The 17452-nt window shown below is 45.9% G+C and overlaps 1 protein-coding gene across 2 annotated transcripts in view; it reads right to left on the minus strand.

Annotated features, from left to right (window-relative positions):
• CARD10 (caspase recruitment domain family member 10) overlaps positions 1–17452 on the minus strand; it is a 356289-nt gene that overhangs the window by 169544 nt on the left and 169293 nt on the right. For both annotated transcript variants that reach the window (XM_069653039.1, XM_069653038.1), the window contains exon 5: positions 2821–3009. In XM_069653039.1, the coding sequence (XP_069509140.1) occupies positions 2821–3009 (189 nt within the window). The remainder of the gene's footprint in view (positions 1–2820; positions 3010–17452) is intronic.

Consider the following 17452-nt stretch of genomic DNA (forward strand, 5'->3'; position numbering starts at 1 on the left):
TTGAGGAGGTCGTCAGCCAATACGAGTACTATTGTCGTCCACGTCCCTGAGTATCTGTTGGAGCGGAGGGAGTGTTGGCTAGCCAGGAAGGTTGTATATTGCAGCATTGGTGATACAGTGGTAATGGTGGCTTGCCTGGCGCATTAGCCGTTCAATGTTGTATCTGAAGGCAGGCAACTAGCTGGAATTGTGGTACGTCCTCACAAGAAGGTGCATCGTTCCATGGGTACTTGTGTTTTAGAGGAACTGCTGGTCCCCTGCTCGGTTAGGTGAACATAGTTTTTCCAAACCAAGACCTAGTCACACGAGTAGTGTGGGCAGCAATAGAATGGAAGTCCGTAGCCACCAAGTGGGCACAAGTGGCCACACAGCCGAACACATTGACTGCTTTGTGTATGAAATATTATAAGGAGGACATTGTGTTTCTTTGGACCATGCCAATGAGATGCATATACTCTTTTATAAAAGTATAGTTTTAGGTTATTTCCAGAAATGATTGGATTGGTACAATACCCTTCCTGAAGGGCAGAAGGAGAGCAAGGATGTTCAGGGCACAGCCCATCAGGTATTGTCATAGAGTTTGCTCTATCCTGAATTTGGGGATTTACAGGCAGACCCTATGTTGCTGCTCAATGACCAAGAGCCTCAAGGGATGGAGGATTTTTCTGCAATGGGCTTCGCCTGCATTCACCTCCCCATACGTTAACTTTGACACTTTAACTTCTCCATGCCTTTACTTCTCCTAGCATTCACTTTGTCACCAACCCTAACCTTGCAGCTAACCGTAACTACATCCATTGCCACCATGACAATGTGGAGATGCAGACAAAATAGAAGCAAAGAGAAGTAAATACTTGACAAAGTTCATTTCTAGTGAAGTGAATGTAGACGAAGTGCAGACAGAGTTTTCTGGGGAATACTGTGTATGTAGACGAAGTGCAGATAGAGTTTTCTGGGGGAATACTGTGTATGTAGATGAAGTGCAGATAGAGTTTTCTGGGGGAATACTGTGTATGAAGACGAAGTGCAGATAGAGTTTTCTGGGGGAATACTGTGTATGTAGACGAAGGGCAGATAGAGTTTTCTGGGGGAATACTGTGTATGTAGACGAAGTGCAGATAGAGTTTTCTGGGGGAATACTGTGTATGTAGACGAAGGGCAGATAGAGTTTTCTGGGGGAATACTGTGTATGTAGACGAAGGGCAGATAGAGTTCTCTGGGTGAATACTGTGTATGAAGACGAAGTGCAGATAGAGTTTTCTGGGGGAATACTGTGTATGTAGACGAAGAGCAGATACAGTTTTCTGGGGCAATACTGTGCAATAAGTGCAAGGAGATCAAGACTGCGTTAAAGTGGTCACAGCAATTAGTGCGTGAGATCAGCCGGGCTGTAGCACGGTGCCAGTCAGACACATCGTTGGGCAGGCTTTCATAAGGCACCTGCTTGTGTAATACCAGACCATGTATCAGTGAATGGTGTCAGTAGGCAGATCCGTCGTGTCTTGTTATGAACCTGCAGTGCTTGAGTAGTATCAGAGCCTGCCTCACTGAATGGTGGGTCCCTTGGTCATCTTAGTCTCAAATCCCCCATTTATGGGTGTCATTTTAGGGGGGGACTCATTTGGCAGGCGCACCTTTCCATTAGATGCGCCCCCAACATTTTCAGCAAAGCTACTCCACTGCCTCCAGTCGCCCTTATCTCTCTCTCGCCCCACAAGTACCACCCCTGGTGTCTGACCTTCCCAGTGGCTGTAGCCGTTAAGCCAGGTCACAGAGGTCAGCCACGCCCTGCATCCTGTAGCGTAACTCCTTCCTGGACATAATCGCCCTCCATTGTCATACCTCTAGAACCATTGAGAGGAAAAGACACACCATAGAGCTCAGTTTTAATCCCCAAAGTGTAAAGGCAAAGCAGGAAAGCAAGCTGTCAGCCAAGGAATCCTTACTTTTACACCCCAGACCAATTTACAGGCATTTGAAGGCAGAGAAGGAGCATAAACATGTCCTCTATCCATTCCGCACGTGACTTAATTGCTGTCACGCGTGCATGAGATCCTCCTGCAGGCGTAAAAGGAATGGATTGCCAGGGAACCTGCCTGTAGTCAATACCTGCATAAGGTAGATGGAGTCCATAGTAATTCATTGCAAATGCAATCTGCAAGGCAGGGTCGGACTGGGGCATAACATTGTCTCGGGCACCAATGAAGAAGTGGCCCACAGTTGCAAATGGCAATTCAGTCCTTTTGGGACAGACTGTTTGAATAGTACACAAGGGGGAGAATTCTGATAAAATATGATGCAAATTGTGCATTTTAAAGAATATGTATTCAGTAACACTGGTCAAAACTACTAGCCGCACAGTGAAGTAACTTATCCAACTGGCCCACACTAGCATTTTGCATTTTTGGTTCGGGCATTGCCCTATCGTCCTATGGGCCAGTCCGCGGCTGCTGCAAGGTGTTATTTGCTGGTGGAATGTACATGTCTTACAAAATGGAAAATAAAAGGAAAGAGTAAAGGTGATTTTGCCGGGTTTTACTTTTGCACTCCATTTTTTAAAACTTGGAAACAGCATGCAGTAGATCCAACAGAACTTAAGTGCTAAGGTTGGCGGTGCCAGGGATGCAATTAACCGTTTTTACGAAACGCCCCCACCCCTATTTCAGTTAACATATTAAATAAATATATAGGAAATAAATAGGCTCTGTGTCTTCCTAGCACCTCATTAGACATTGCCTCTGGTTTTGCATGTGCCCTATAACAGTGATAAGATTATATTCCCACTTCTTCATTTCTTTTGCCCCATTTTGTTCCCAGTACCTTGAGGGCCTTCTGCATCTCCTGCAGAGAAGTCTTGAGGCGCTCGTTCTCTGCCTGAAGGCCGCTGACAGTCTCCCGCTCGGCGTCCCGGCTCCGCTCGGCCAGGTCATGCTGAAGCCTGATGGAGCGCTTCCGCACCAGAGAGCACTCTTCCTCCAGGCTGCTCACGCGGCTCTTCAGCTGGTCCACCTGTCCATTGGGCAGAGGGATCACACAAAGACTGTCACTTAGATAGAAACGCTTCCATCAAAACAGAAACAGGATCAGAAACTTGAGAAAGGCCAGACTATGGCATCAGGTGGTCTGAAACACATTCAGAAGTTTGAAAGAGGCCTGCCTTTGCAGAACGGAGAACATCATGGATTTGCCAGGCGGATGGAAGCACAGTCCCAACAGCGCTCTGAAGCCGGAAAAAGACCAGAACTAAGGGGTTTCATGGCACACATTCATGAAAAAAGGCTTCCTCATCTCGTGAGCAACCAGTTTGTCGGGCAAATCAAAACACCTCCATAAAGAGGTCCGTTTATAGAGAACATGTGAGGAAGCGCATTGGTAGAGTGACTGAAGTGTGAAGTCAACTGTATCTGGAGAAAGAGCAATTGGGGTGGTACAACACACAGTTGTAAAAGGGAAAGTTGTGTGCAGCATCAGTAGAGCTTGAAATGGAAACAATTAAATCTGGGAATCCCCCATACATGTGTGGGGGGGGGCATGAGGGCGGGGTTGAGGGGAGGGGTCCTAGCCCAGGGCGAGCAACGCTCAATGTCTTTCAGGAACCCAATCATGGAGATTTGCATAAAAGCAAAGAACATTTTGGGAACTTCTGAATGACCACATCTATATATATATATATATATATATATATATATATATAAAGTGTGTGTATGTTTGGGGTTGGCTCCAGCCCCATAACAGTTGGTGGGCTAAATATTTGGCCCAAGGTCGGCATACCACTGTGGGGTGTACTGGCGATAGTGAAATTTTAAACCCCACTACAACCCCCTCCCCGCCCATTCGCTCTGCACTACCAGTATTGGCGATTTCTGGAGATTGATGATTTTTCGATAGTTGGTTCCAGACCCATAACAGTTGGTGGGCTGAAAATTTGGGCTGAAGTCAGCAAACCAGTCTGGGGTGTACTGGCGATAGTGAAATTTAACCAGCCCCACCCATTTGCTCTGCACAGGGGTGGAGGGGGTTCCAGCTCTGTGCTCTCAGTATAGGTGATTCCGGGAGATTGACGAGTTGGCGATTTTTCAAAAAAAGGCAGTTAGGACACAATGTAACATACACAAGGCTATAGCTGACCCCCACGTGCATGTCAGCTACAGACCCGGGCATTTTTGGGGGTTATGGCTAGTAATTTTATAATCTAAATGTGTCCCTGATAGTAATTCTGCATGAAACCCATTTGAGCAAATAATGCAAATTTGAATTTCTGCTATTTTCATTTGTCACAATACTCCCCTAACATAAAAATGTCTGTAAACCGCAAGACATAAATACCCATTTGGACAGTCTGTCAATGGGGTGTGAGGCTTGACATGGGTTTCCTGAAGCGCTGCTTGAGAATGGGAGCCCCAGCTTTGGAGCTGATCTTCGAGAGCACTGGGCTGGCCTAGCCAAAGGGGGTTGGTGTAACCACCATTGTCACAAACAGCGGTAATTGCAATTCTGTTTGGCATTATTAGTACTATTAACTCTTCAAACTCATAATGATGGCTGAATTCAGGTGGTCTGGCGTCCTGGCGCTCATTGAGAGCTGCATTCTCACTCTACAAACTACGGTCTTGTGTTTACACAGGAGCTGGTCTTGCTTGAACGCAGACAAACAAAAGTACTCTCCCTGATGGAGAGTCAGCTTCGTTGGAAATGAAAGACAAGCAGAGCTCTTAAAAGGTGTTCAATTTCACGCAGTTCATGAAATGATTATTGTATTGAAAATATCGTCGTTTGTCTTTCTGCTGAATGCCATATCTAAAATGGGGGGATGATAAATAAGCAGTTTACCTTATTAGCATCAATTCTAAAGTGAAGGTTGAACAACTCGGCTGAGTCTAAGGCAGAGTTATTCAAACTGTGGGGCGAGCCCCCCTCCCCATGGGGGCGCGGCCGCATCCCCGGGAGGGGCTGTGGAGGGCGCTACAGGCCATCATGTAATGTAAAAAAAAAAGAACATTTTTATTTTTTATTTTGAATTTTTAGATTGGAGGAAATAGGCCGGGCGGCTCACATGGTCGAACTGGAGCACAAAATTGTCTCAGGCACCAATGAAAAAGCGACCAGTAGTTGCAAAATGGATATTCATTCCTTTAGTCACCGACTGTTTGAATTGTACCCAAGGGGGTGTTTTTTGTTAAAATGTAAGCAAATTGTGATATTGAAAGAATATTCATTCAGCAACAATGGTCAAAACTACTAGATGCATAGTGAAGTAACTCAGCAAACTGCCCACATTGGCCCAAAAAGTGGCCCATTTTGATTGGCCCACACTAGCATTTTGCATTTTTGGTCCGGGCATTGCCCTATTGCCCTATGGGCCAGCCATAACGGGCAAGGAGCCAGCCCAGTAAAACACTGAGCACTCCCTCAGCAGCTTTTTCCAGCTGAGGGGGTGCTCCCGAGCTGGATTAACTGTCAAAGGGAAACACTGTTTCCCTTTGACAGTTCAGTTCAGTTCCCCAGCTGCACATGTTCACTGAGCCATGCAAGGCTGGGGGCGTTTTGCTTCGCCAGCCTTGCATAGCTCATTGGAAATGCTGGCTGGGGCACTGCATGCCTGTATTTGCGAGGGGGAGCTCCTGCGCCTCCTCAAACATACAGACGGAGCAGCTTGGAGCGGGGCGTTCCAGGACCCACGTGCAGGCCCCTGCAGAAGGTACAATTATGTTAATTTATTTTTTATTTAAATATGTGTATGGATACGTGTATGCTTGTGCTACGAGTGAGTGTATGGTGAGGGGTGCTTGTGTGAATGATGGAGTGATTGCTGTGCGAATGTGTGTGTGTGTGTGTGTGTGTGTGTGAGTGTGTGTTTGTTTCGGTCCGTTGAGCTGATTTTGGCAAGTGAGGTGTAGAGGATGGAAGGAGGGTTGTACAACAAAGGCATTTTGAAAAAGCCTTTGGTGCACAATTCTCCTCCTTCCCCCCCACCCACCCACCTGCCAAAATCAGCTCTTCTTCTGAGTGGCTGTGAAACCCAGGGGACAGGGATGGTATTGTTTTACTGGATATCTATCATAGATGTGCAGACAAAAATACCATGCTTTCCGCCTTAGCCCCCCTAGCACCTTACCATCACACATAATCATGTTGATTGTGTTAGGTACTGGGGGATCCAGGGGGCAGGCATGGTATATTTTTACTGGACATCTATTATTGATGTCCAGTAAAAAAATATCATGCCTGCCCCCTGGCCAATTGCAAACTGTTTGGCTTTTAACCCATTATTTAAAAAATATTCACGGGGCAAAACCCGCCCAACCACGCTTGATTGGTTCAGGCTCCCTCGCTGCGCACTGTCACTATGGCATATCTGGTGGAATTATTTGTACCCCTCCACTTATAAAAATTCCCCAGCGACCACTGGCCCTGGGACTGTGCTGGTAGCATGGTGGGGAGCCCACGGACTCTGGTGGGAGTAGGATGGGCAGGAGCCATGGGATAGTAGTGGGAGCAGTGTTTGGAGAGCCCAGGGTCTGTGGTGGGGTGGGGCAAGCACAGGCACTAGGCTAGGAGTGGGATGAGGGAGGCCAGAGACTGTGATGGGAGCAGGAGGGGGAGGCCAGGGACTATAATGGAAGTAGGGTGAGGTGTCAGCACACAATAGTTCATAGCCATTTGGAATTACTGTCCATTTGTTATTTTTGCCGACATTTTTTCCTCTGGGGGAAGTGGGAGGGGGGTAGGCCTAAAAAGTTTGAAGAACACTGGTCTAAGGGAATTAGAACAGCCGGACAACTGAAGATATTTTTTAAAATGGAGATCCAGGCCTCCTCCCCTTTTGATCTCCCAGTTAACCCAATCAAACAGGAAGGAATCAGGGATAAGGTAGTCAGCGCAACTGTGTTATCAGAAATACGCCAAGTTTCAGTCATAAATACAATTTCAAGATCATGATCTTCGATATGCTCTTTAATTGAACAACCGTTGGCAACCGCTGATTGGGTATTTAGGAATGTCCGCTTACATTTATTTGCACAGGTCGACCCCACTCCTAGGGTATCCCTGACTCAAGTGTGAACCCGGTAAATATTCCCAGAGCTGGAAGAATCCAAAAAAGAGAGAATGTCCCTCCTTCCCACACTTGACTGGGGATAAATAACATGGGTTCCTGAACATTAATACGTGGGAAAAGATTCGTCAGCAATGTCTTTACATAGCATTTTATGGACGTAACGTGGGGACATAGATTCCATCCCTTTATTCATATATAATTGTAACCTGGATAACACCATGAAAAATGGCATCAATCACTTATGAGAAATTAGCAACCTGTTAAGTTAAATGGAAAGATGGGAAAGAATGAAAGAGCCTTTTAATTGCTAATGGCCACTCTGCATGACACGCGGCACACCGCATCATGCCCACACTGGCCCTAACAGGAGGCACATGATGTAATCTGCTGCATGGCCACAGGGAGGCTGGGAAATGTAGTGTCAATAAAGCATCCCTCCCAGAACACAATTGCAGGGCATCAGAGAGAACGTCCTCGACTGCTCTATATCTTACCTGGAAGAGCACCCTCTGTTTATAGAAATGGAGGCCTCCAGATCACCCCCTACACCCATCACCTGTGGAGTCCAGCAGAATCCATCCTCACCCATCATTTTCCACCGGTTCTATGTCATTTTTCCGCTTTCTGAACGTGAACGTGCACATAAAAAAGACCAATTTATTTGGTCGATTTTTTGCGACCCTCGGAAAGCAGAAAAAGGACATGAGCAAGGCTCCGCCACCCCCCCTCCCCCAAACTCCATACACACACAAATACAAATACATTTTCATTTCCCGTTTTCTTACACCCCCACACACACACACACAACACACACACAACAACACACACTACACAAACACTAGACACACACCCACCTGACACTCCCGCAGCTCATCCTCTCTGTCTCCCCATGCCTCACACTCGTGGCCGTCTCACAGTCTGACAGTTCGAATTAGAAAGACCGCTCTGCGCGGTCACTGAGCAGTCTTTCCAAATCGATCTTTTTTGTACAAGATCTTTAGAAAAAGGTCTTTTGACCTAATACCTTTCGACCACTGCACATATCTCCTGGCAACCCTCCTCACCAGCCAAAACAGCCACATCCATAAATGTGCTAACTATACACAACTGTACCTGAATCTATCATCCATCAAAATCCACCAAACGCATCAAGCACGTCAAGGCCTGTTTCACCCTAATTGAGAACTGAATGTCCAGCACCTACTCTACACTGAACACCGCCAAGAAGGAATTCCTCATCGCCAGCAACAGCACTGAACACCTCCAAATCCAGACCTGGCCTTCCCGCCCTTAACCTCGAGGGCTTCACCTCATAGATGACACCCTGTGCCGGGTCTCTGGGATTCTACATAGACAGCCATTTGTCCTTCAAACCACCGAGCAAATCCATCTCAAACAGCATTTTACCAACTATCAGCTCCGGTGGAAAATTACAAAGCCCTTCCTACCAGCTTCCTATTAAACAGGCATGCCCTGGTGCATCTTACCTGGACGTAGGAAACACCATGGTCACTGGCCACCTGCCTCATTAAAAATCACCACAAGCACAATGACATGACGCCCACAGTCGTTGAGCTTCACAGGACATCCCTAGAAGAATGTATCACCTTCAAAGCCAGCTGCATCATATACACAGCTGTTACAATATACACTCCTTACAACCTGACAAAGTCATCATCTCTGGTGTAGAGAGCATCACGAGAAGGCAGGAACTGGCCAGACTAGAGCTGCAGAAATTACTGAGTTTACAGCCCCAGATTGTGGATCCTCAGACCCAGCAACATCAGACTCATCCCACTCTGATGCAATTCAGAAAAGAAATCAAGCCCCTGCTCTTCAGGGATCACTGCCTTTAGACCTTGTAAGATACATCTGACAGAACGTACCCAATCCAGTGTTCCTCCTGATGGCGCCCTCTACAGCCCACCCTGTGCGGCACGGACGACCCCTTTCAGCGCGCTCGGATGCACATGCCCAAATAACAGTAAATGACACCCATTGCCTATTAGCTGTGACAAATTCTGGCTATTTGTCCCTTCTCTCCAAGGGGAGTCACCCCCTTTGAGTCTAGGACGGTGAGTGCGCTAAGCAAAACCCCAAAACCCTCCCTGGTAGTGACTCCCCTCGAAGGGACAAGGACTTCCCTTTATTCCAGGAACTCACTATAAGAAATTCCTTGTCATGGGAGAAGAAGAAACTAAGTTCACATCCGTTGAGTGGAATCCAAAACATAATGACATTGCTTCCATACCAGTGGCTCAAGGTATTGCTGGAAAGCCCATGAACCCAACAGCTGATGAGGAACAACACGCCCCTTGGAAGTATGGCAGCGAGAATAAAGAGACAATAAAGCTTGAATGGCAGATAAGAAATCTTACGCAAAGGCGAGCCTCTGACGTAACAACGTCCTTGAGGGGTGGAGCTGCGCTGCATTGCAGAGCTAGCTGTGGCGTGGAGAGACCAAGATGCAGAAGATGGATGCCGGGACCAAGAAATGCATTATCGAAGAGGTGAAGACGGGAGAGACCCACTCTTACCTGGTGGCATGACAACGCTGCACTCATGGTGGGCCAGGGCCCCACGCACTAGCACCGGGACCAAGGTGCGACGGAATAACAAATCCTCACTTTTCAGCGTGAGAACCAAAGAAAGTGCTGAGGCGAGCTAAATAAGGAAACTGATCGCTTACTTGACAGAGATCATGAAGACAGTGAAGAACGTCAACGTCCCTGCTGAGACGCCACTCTCCTGGAGCACATCCAAACGCAGTGATGGTACCCGGGTTACCCAGGATGGAGTGTGGCGAGCCGAACCAAGCGAGAAAAGGGAAAGAAAAGCAAGTAGAATAAAATCACATACGGGTCAGTCAGGCCCTCAGAGAGGGAATATCCAGGAAGGTTACGAGAACCGAAGAAACCAGAGTGTTGGAAATTGGTAGAGCCACAAGAGACCGCTCCTAGAGCTAAAAAAGTCAGGGGGCCAGAGGGGTCTGGAGTGTCCTATCGAAATTAGTGGAATATTACAACATATGAGTTAATCTGGCGAGTTCAATCCTTTAAACCAAGAACAGGAACAAGGGGTACTTGGAGGCTTCCTTTGTAAACAACCAGTAGAAAGTTAAAAGAATAATCCCTCTATTTAAGGGACTTACGACATTTGATTTTTGGAAAGACTTGAACTTTTCCTTGAGGAACCCAAGAAAAGACTTGGCAATGTTTCTATGATGAACTGTGAAGAACGAACATTGGAACTGTGGCATAATCTCTGGGAGAAACCCTAAGAGACACGAGTATAACTCTAAGGAAGCCTGAGCAAGGGAGTCATTGTTCTGGCTTATTCTTATGTGGTTTTTCTTATTGTGGTAGGGCCAGATAGCTACTAGGTTTTGGACAGAGGACCATTAATTTGTTTTGACTAAAGACAAGCACCTTTAGTTAAGTTGACAGGAGCGAAATCCCTCATAGCAATATGAACAGATAGGCACTTTGTTTTTGGTTAAATAAACAACCTTGAAGGGATGTCCTCGAGTCTGACTGGCTGCATACCCTAAATGGTATGCCGGTGATAAATGCTAATGTTATAAAGACGATTCATTTCTTTAACCAACTGAAGTATGCCTGTATGGTTCCATGTCATTTCATCGCCCGCCTGTTCATCCCCAGGCTTTTTAACATGCACATTCCATTGAATGTGCTCATCGTTATTATTATTTTTTGGGGGGTACTCCCCTTCCACGCTTGGGGGGTACCTCCAATTCCCCTCCCACACTTATTTTTTGCTATTGCCCACCCGCCCAAACCCTTATCTGCCCTTTCCCACCCCCCCTAAAAAATTTGATGAGCACATTCGATGGAATGTGCATGTTAAAAAGCCTAGGGATGAACAGGCAGGCGATGAAAGGACGTCGCACCGCTTGTATCCATTAATGATGTACTGTCCTCTGTGTCTTCCAGAATCTCGGTTCATGCACTGTAAATACCACACCTAAAATAAAATAAATATTTACTAAGACCATCAGGATGGTGCCATTGAGGACGGATTCCACTCCATTAAGCAAGGCCCACACTACGAGTTTTTAGTACGCCTTAAAGCAATCCCTCGTGTGGGAAACCCTCTTACCGTATGCCGCATTCTGAGGGGTCATCCTGGATTGTGATTTTACTGTCATTGTTATGAGAAAAATGTCCATATCAATTCTCATCCCTGTTTGGGGGACCCAAGGGAGTCAGAATGTGTGATCTGAGATATCCACATGTTCACCATCTTCGGAGATAATCTGCATCTTTTTGCACTTTTAGTTAAAGGGATGTGTTAAGGCAACCCTTCACGTACAGGACAAAACCATTTCAACATTCTTCAGGGGTTGCTCTTTTTACCTAGATGGTATATTTTGAGGCAATATTTGAAATTATGGAGCATTTACTGCATGCAGTATGCCCGGAATACCACAGGAACTAAATACCTCATGCAAGCACAATTGGAGGGGAAGCTAGAACTAGGTGCTATTTGAAATGTTGGGCAATGACACAGAGGTAGTTCTATAAATAAGTGTCCAGGAATCCCAAATCTTTAGACAAATCGCTAGAGGATATTCAAGAGAGTGAACCTCATTACGGAGTTGCTGGAAAACCCACCGGTAGGCGACTGGATTTCCAGCAATCCCGCAGCACCGTTTCTGTCACCTGACTTCCTGGTACAACCAGGACATTACGGCATGTGGTGGAAATGGGAATTCGCCATTCCTGTTGCTAACGGTACCAGTGCTTCAGTGACGACCATGCTGGTAGGGGACTGAAAAGTCAGCAGGTCAGGCCTGCCGAGGGGATCAGTGGCCCCTACCGGCATTCTTGTAGTATGGCGGTCCGGAAATAGTGCCAGTACGTTGCTACCAGCACCCTTATTTCCGGACCGCCATACTTATAATCAGTAGGTAGTGTATCCTGTCAGTGTAACAGCACTACTTGCCTACCAGGTAGGATGCAAATTCAATCCCTGCCTGTGTATGGAAGATCAGATCTCCCAGTGTAGCTACGTTACTCTCTGTTATTTCTTTTTTCTAGTCCGCTCACCATTTCACATCCCCTGTGACGAAGTTCCTCGAATGCCGCTAAGGAAACGAAACATGTTGGCTCTTTTTGAACTTACACTGAGGTGGTATGAGAGTACATGAAAGAACTATCTCTCAATCCGTTACATCAAATTTAGAATTACCACTTCAAGCAACTCAACATAATATATACCATTGTCTGATGGCGCTAATTGTTCGTCTGCGTTAATAGATTTTGATAGACTATTTTTGTAAATAGGTTTTATTTGCACAGTTTGTATTCATCCCATTCATTTTGTTTTTTGTGGATTATTGTTAAAACACATTACAATTTGCCAGATGTACTGCTATGTTTGTTCTATTCATGTTCAAAATAACATTACAAGGTCACTGCTAATACCCTTATACTGTTGCATTTCACTAAGATTGGTTTCTATATCAAGCAGAACTGATACACTAACAGGGAACACTACCTTCTGATCACTCGCTAGACGTGTTGTGCGATTTGAAATACTGCAATTTTTCACCATTACTGCCTACCTGATAATGCCCCGCAGGTGTGAATCCTGTGGGATGTGATGGACTTTGTGCCCAATGAAAATTGGGCGGCATGAAGACAGGATGTGAACATGAATTTTCGAGTGCATGGATATAGTGGCAGAAACCTATGGCAGGAAGCTAGCTGAGTACTAAAAACACCAAGAAGAGGCAACAACTGATAATGGAGGCCTAATGATAATGTATGGTAATAGATTATAGAAGTGCCGTGCCTCTTGCCAAGCCGCCAGCCTGACAGGGACAGATGGTGAAGCAGCTTGACCGACTTCACATAATTGCGCTAAAGATTGCAAGAGTGGAAGAAAATTGAAGTAGACAAAAACCCTGTAAAGGCAGGGTTACGACAATACAATATGTTGCATGACGCTTAAGTGGCTCTCAAAGTCACTTACCCCCCACACTCTCATTCTTCCTATGTTGCCAGGCTCAGACTGCCTATAGGGCAATGCCAGAAGGGCCTGCCAAACCGGAACTTGTACGGGACCAGGTGGGCCACTTTCATGAGTCACTGCACACTATGCAGCTTACACCTCTCAGCGATGTTAGTGACCCAATATGCCTCCAACAGCACTATTAGCTACAAATGTTACCGGAAATGCGCCTACATCTGCTATTCACATAGTTTGCGACAAAGAATAATGAAAAGTGATTTGTGGCTGTGGTCCACATTTTGGTTTGCAGGCCTCATTTTTTTCCCAGTCAACCCCAGAATGTTACCAACACCCCAGAGTATCAACAAACCCCATCACGGTCAAGAGGGTGTGCGGCAGACTACTGCAGAATAATGCACGGATATCGGACAGTGAAATGTCAGCGGAGCATGTATTGTGCTTTAAAAAACGGATGTGCCCAGCTCATAAACTCTGTTTGTGCGGCACTTGTAAAAGTTGATCACCACTGGCCTAGTGTAGGGGTGTATATGAGGCACGCCTCCTTAGTCTAGACCAGCTTGCGAACCCTGCCCTCTTCTGAGTATAAAGGCAGACTATTCAAGATTGTCTTATGCCAAATAAAGTTCCTCTTCAGGAGAGGTCACTGGCCTTTGACCTACTCTCTGCAATGACCTCCTCAACTGCTGTGTGGGCTGTTTCCTTCCCCTGCTCGTCCTTCCCATCAGGATATGCCACATTTGTCTTACTTGAATGCATTTCTGCTCTTACTAGGCTCGATTGCACCAAAGAGTTTAATATAAAAAAAATCTGGTCATCAGCAATGTCAAGCCTGGGTGAATAAATTCACTTTATTTGGGATTCACATGGTAAAGAGGTTCAGGTGATAGATTCAGATTACGCACACTTACATGTCTTGGTGATGAAATGTCACTCGAAGCAGTGGGTTGAAGAAGTCAGTCCCTCTCCTTCCAGCAAATATTCCAAACAAATCAAGTATAAAATTAATCCCCTCCTAGGGATGCCCAAAAAAAGGTGTCCAATTGACAAACCGCTTGCACCTGTTTTTTTAAATATAGGAACAAACAGCTCTTTTTTCAGCTGACAAAACAATTATAAAAAAGCTTCCAACTAAATGGTATTCATTTAAACCCTTAAGTGCTAAGGGTGAGCCGGGAAGATAGCTCAGGGGCAACGGGCTTGTCTTGGAAACAAGACCACACTCAGCAGCACAGGCTTGTTACCCAGACCCGAATATTAGTAAACCAATTTTATTTATTTTATGTTTGTCCTGTATTCTCGTATGGAATCTTTATAGGCGCTGTGCAATTCCGCAGCTGAGCAACATCAGAGAGATGAAAGCCTGCATCATGAATGATTGACAGGTGAACAGCTCTTTCCTAGCCCTGCTGGCCTTTCTGAGGTTAAAGACTTACAGACATGGACTCGCCCTGTTATCAAATAATCAACTTCAGCGGTCTTCATGGAGGCAAACTGAGCAGGATGAAAGTTCACTCACCCCGATTGCATGACTGACTGTTCCCCATCACTATGGTGTTTTCCAAGCTCCACATCTGTTATTAACTCCCTACAGTACAATATTATAAAACCACAATCATACTCAATGTATCAACCTCCAAGTGATGGCAAGCAGACCCAGGCATGCCTGACATGTGACCGACTTTTCTGGTCTGACATGAAATCTTACAGTTGCCCACTAAAACGTTACTAAGATTATCAACTTCATAAGGATGAAAGGCTGAGTTGTTCTTACCCAGGTTCAGACCTGGGACTTGCAGGATACACACAGTTCATTAGCCTCCTCCGATATCTTACCGCAGAATTTAATCTGCTGTGCCATCTAGATAATATTCAAATGCAAAGACTGGTGGTGTCCCGTATGCCCTAACCAACACCTCACACGGGTGAAGGCTGGCGGATAGAATGGCCACGCCTTCAGCCACGTAAAGCTCTGTGAAAGGCATTAGGGAGACCAGGGGGTGGCATCTGGGCCTTCAGGATGATTTGGGGGCTCTGGAAGAGCATGAATCATCATGAAGGCCTCTTCACTCCTCCCTCTGCCTGTCTGACGCAGGCCGCTGAAGGGTCACAATGATGATTGTGCCCTGTCCTGGATACGAGCATAGGCAGGAGGAGGGGTGGAGGGCATTTCCTGACCGTCTTCCTCCAATAGCCTGACCTCTGGGGGATGAGGGAGAAAGCCGGGCCAATGAGAGAAGGTCACTTCTGGCACCCGCTCAAGTACGTTTTCAAAATAAAACTAAATAAATACTGTGTTTGTTTGTGTGAGAGATTTTATTTTTAAAGGGTATTACCCAAATTGTTTGTTTACAATTGTTCGAATGAACAATTGACCGAACTTAAAGGATCACAATTGACCTTTTCACAATTGACCGTATATATATATATATATATATATATCGGTTTGGTAATATATATGGGTTTTAGGGGGTTTGGCGTTGGGTGAGGGGTTGTGGGGGGTTTCCCCCCACATATATGTTACAATTGACCTTCACAATTCGGTCAATTGTGAAAAGGTCAATTGTAATTCGAACAGTTGTAAAACAAACAATTCCTTTACAACCCTTTAAAGTGGGCATGCTTCTAAGTGACACCGTGCATATGCGTGAGTGCAATGTTCTGGTGGGTGCCCTATGATTCACACAGCACCCACCAGAACACTTAACCCATGCAGCTACATACAGACATTCATATACACGTTCACACAAGCTTGCACATACAGTTTATCTCACTTAAATTGAGAGAATGTGTATTGGTGCGTGGCCGCCTGTGTGAATGTGTATATGAATGTATGTATATGCGTGAGTGAAGCGTTCTGGTGAGTGCTGTGTGAATGAATGCTTGAGAGAAGCCCTACGGTTGCGTGCCTGCTTGTGTAAACGTGTATAACTGCGTGAGTGAAGTGTTCTGGTGGGTGTCAAGTAAATGAATGAGAGAGGCTGTGTGGGTATGTGACGGCTCGTGTGCAAGTGTACATATTGGTGCAGCCAGCATGGAAATGTATTGGCACACCCAGCGTGAAAACTTTTTTATACTGTGGGGCAAAGCATCGTGAACATGGGCTGAGAAATGTCCCTCTTCACTGTTGGTGACTTGCAGTTATTGGATTTTTCCATAAGTTGCCCTACAAAACGGATTGCAAGCTGCCTGGTTTATTACTCAATTTTTCAGGCCCGTTGGCCAATCAGATGGCTGGAACAGCGTGCAAGAATATACATTCTCTGCCTGGGGTTCCAGCCACCCAAGGCCCTTCCTCGGGTGGCACCATTTTTTTGTTTTTTATGTGGGGACGCAACAGGGAGCCTCTCCCTGATACCTCCCTGCCGCCCCCCAAAACCAACTAACCCCCGTCCCCACTCCTCCCAAATTACCTGAGGGACCGCACGCAGCAAATCTCTCGAGGGTGAACAAAAAATCGGGGCGTGAAAGCCATACTATCGCGCGCGCTCTCCACTCAGCCTCTCTGAGATTCTTTAAATCGCCTCCCGGTGCAAGCCAAGGCGTTGCTCTTTCTCTCCACTGGCACATACTCTATGGTCTTACCTGCCACTGTTTTTACGATGCACACCCTCTCTCCAGCTTTAGATCCTATCCTAAATGTGGTCTTCTTTAGGAAGCTGTTCCTCATTTTAGTTATATTGTATACTTTTCAGCTCTGTAGTCAAAAAGAGTTTTATAAATACATAAAGACATATGCTGAAAAATAGAGGGACTGCTGTGTAACTCTCAGTAACTAAGTCTAGTGGAAAAAAAAATGTTTGTGTTGGCTGTGTACTGGACCAGGTAGTAATTCTAGCACCTTATGCAGGGATTTGATGTTACACCACAAACCAATTAAAGGGCTTTTGAATGGCAAACTAAATGCGAGAAATGTTAACTAACTTGCCTTTAGGCACCAACATAAAATCTTTATTTTTCCCAGGTAATCAGGCTGTATGATCCTTCCAGCATGCTCTGCGTTAGATTTAAGTGCCTTGATGCCTCTTCAGTGGCGATATGGAGTGCTTTGAAGACTTAAATATAAACAATGTTAGCCTTGCGCAAATTAGAAATGCCGAGCGTAAAATCGCTAGTGTAGGGTCGGCTTCCTCGTGGAGTGGAACGCGGTGCGAAGGACGGTTAAGAGGAGACAGTGTGAGTGTGATAGTGACTGATAATGGTACTCAGTTCAGATCAAAGGAATGGAGTGACAATTGCTGCATGCATGACATCGCACACAAAACCAGCACCATTTATCACCCACATACCAATCGGGTTGTGCAGCGTTTTAACAAGGTTTTGAAGGAAGCGATCAGGTGGGCATGATTGGAAAGTTGCTGTACGGGAGGTTGTCAGAGCGCATAGGTTTACTCCACACAG

Source organism: Ambystoma mexicanum, chromosome 3q (assembly GCF_040938575.1).
Source record: "Ambystoma mexicanum isolate Mex_15411 chromosome 3q, UKY_AmexF1_1, whole genome shotgun sequence".
In the NCBI taxonomy this organism is placed as follows: Eukaryota; Metazoa; Chordata; class Amphibia; order Caudata; family Ambystomatidae; genus Ambystoma; species Ambystoma mexicanum.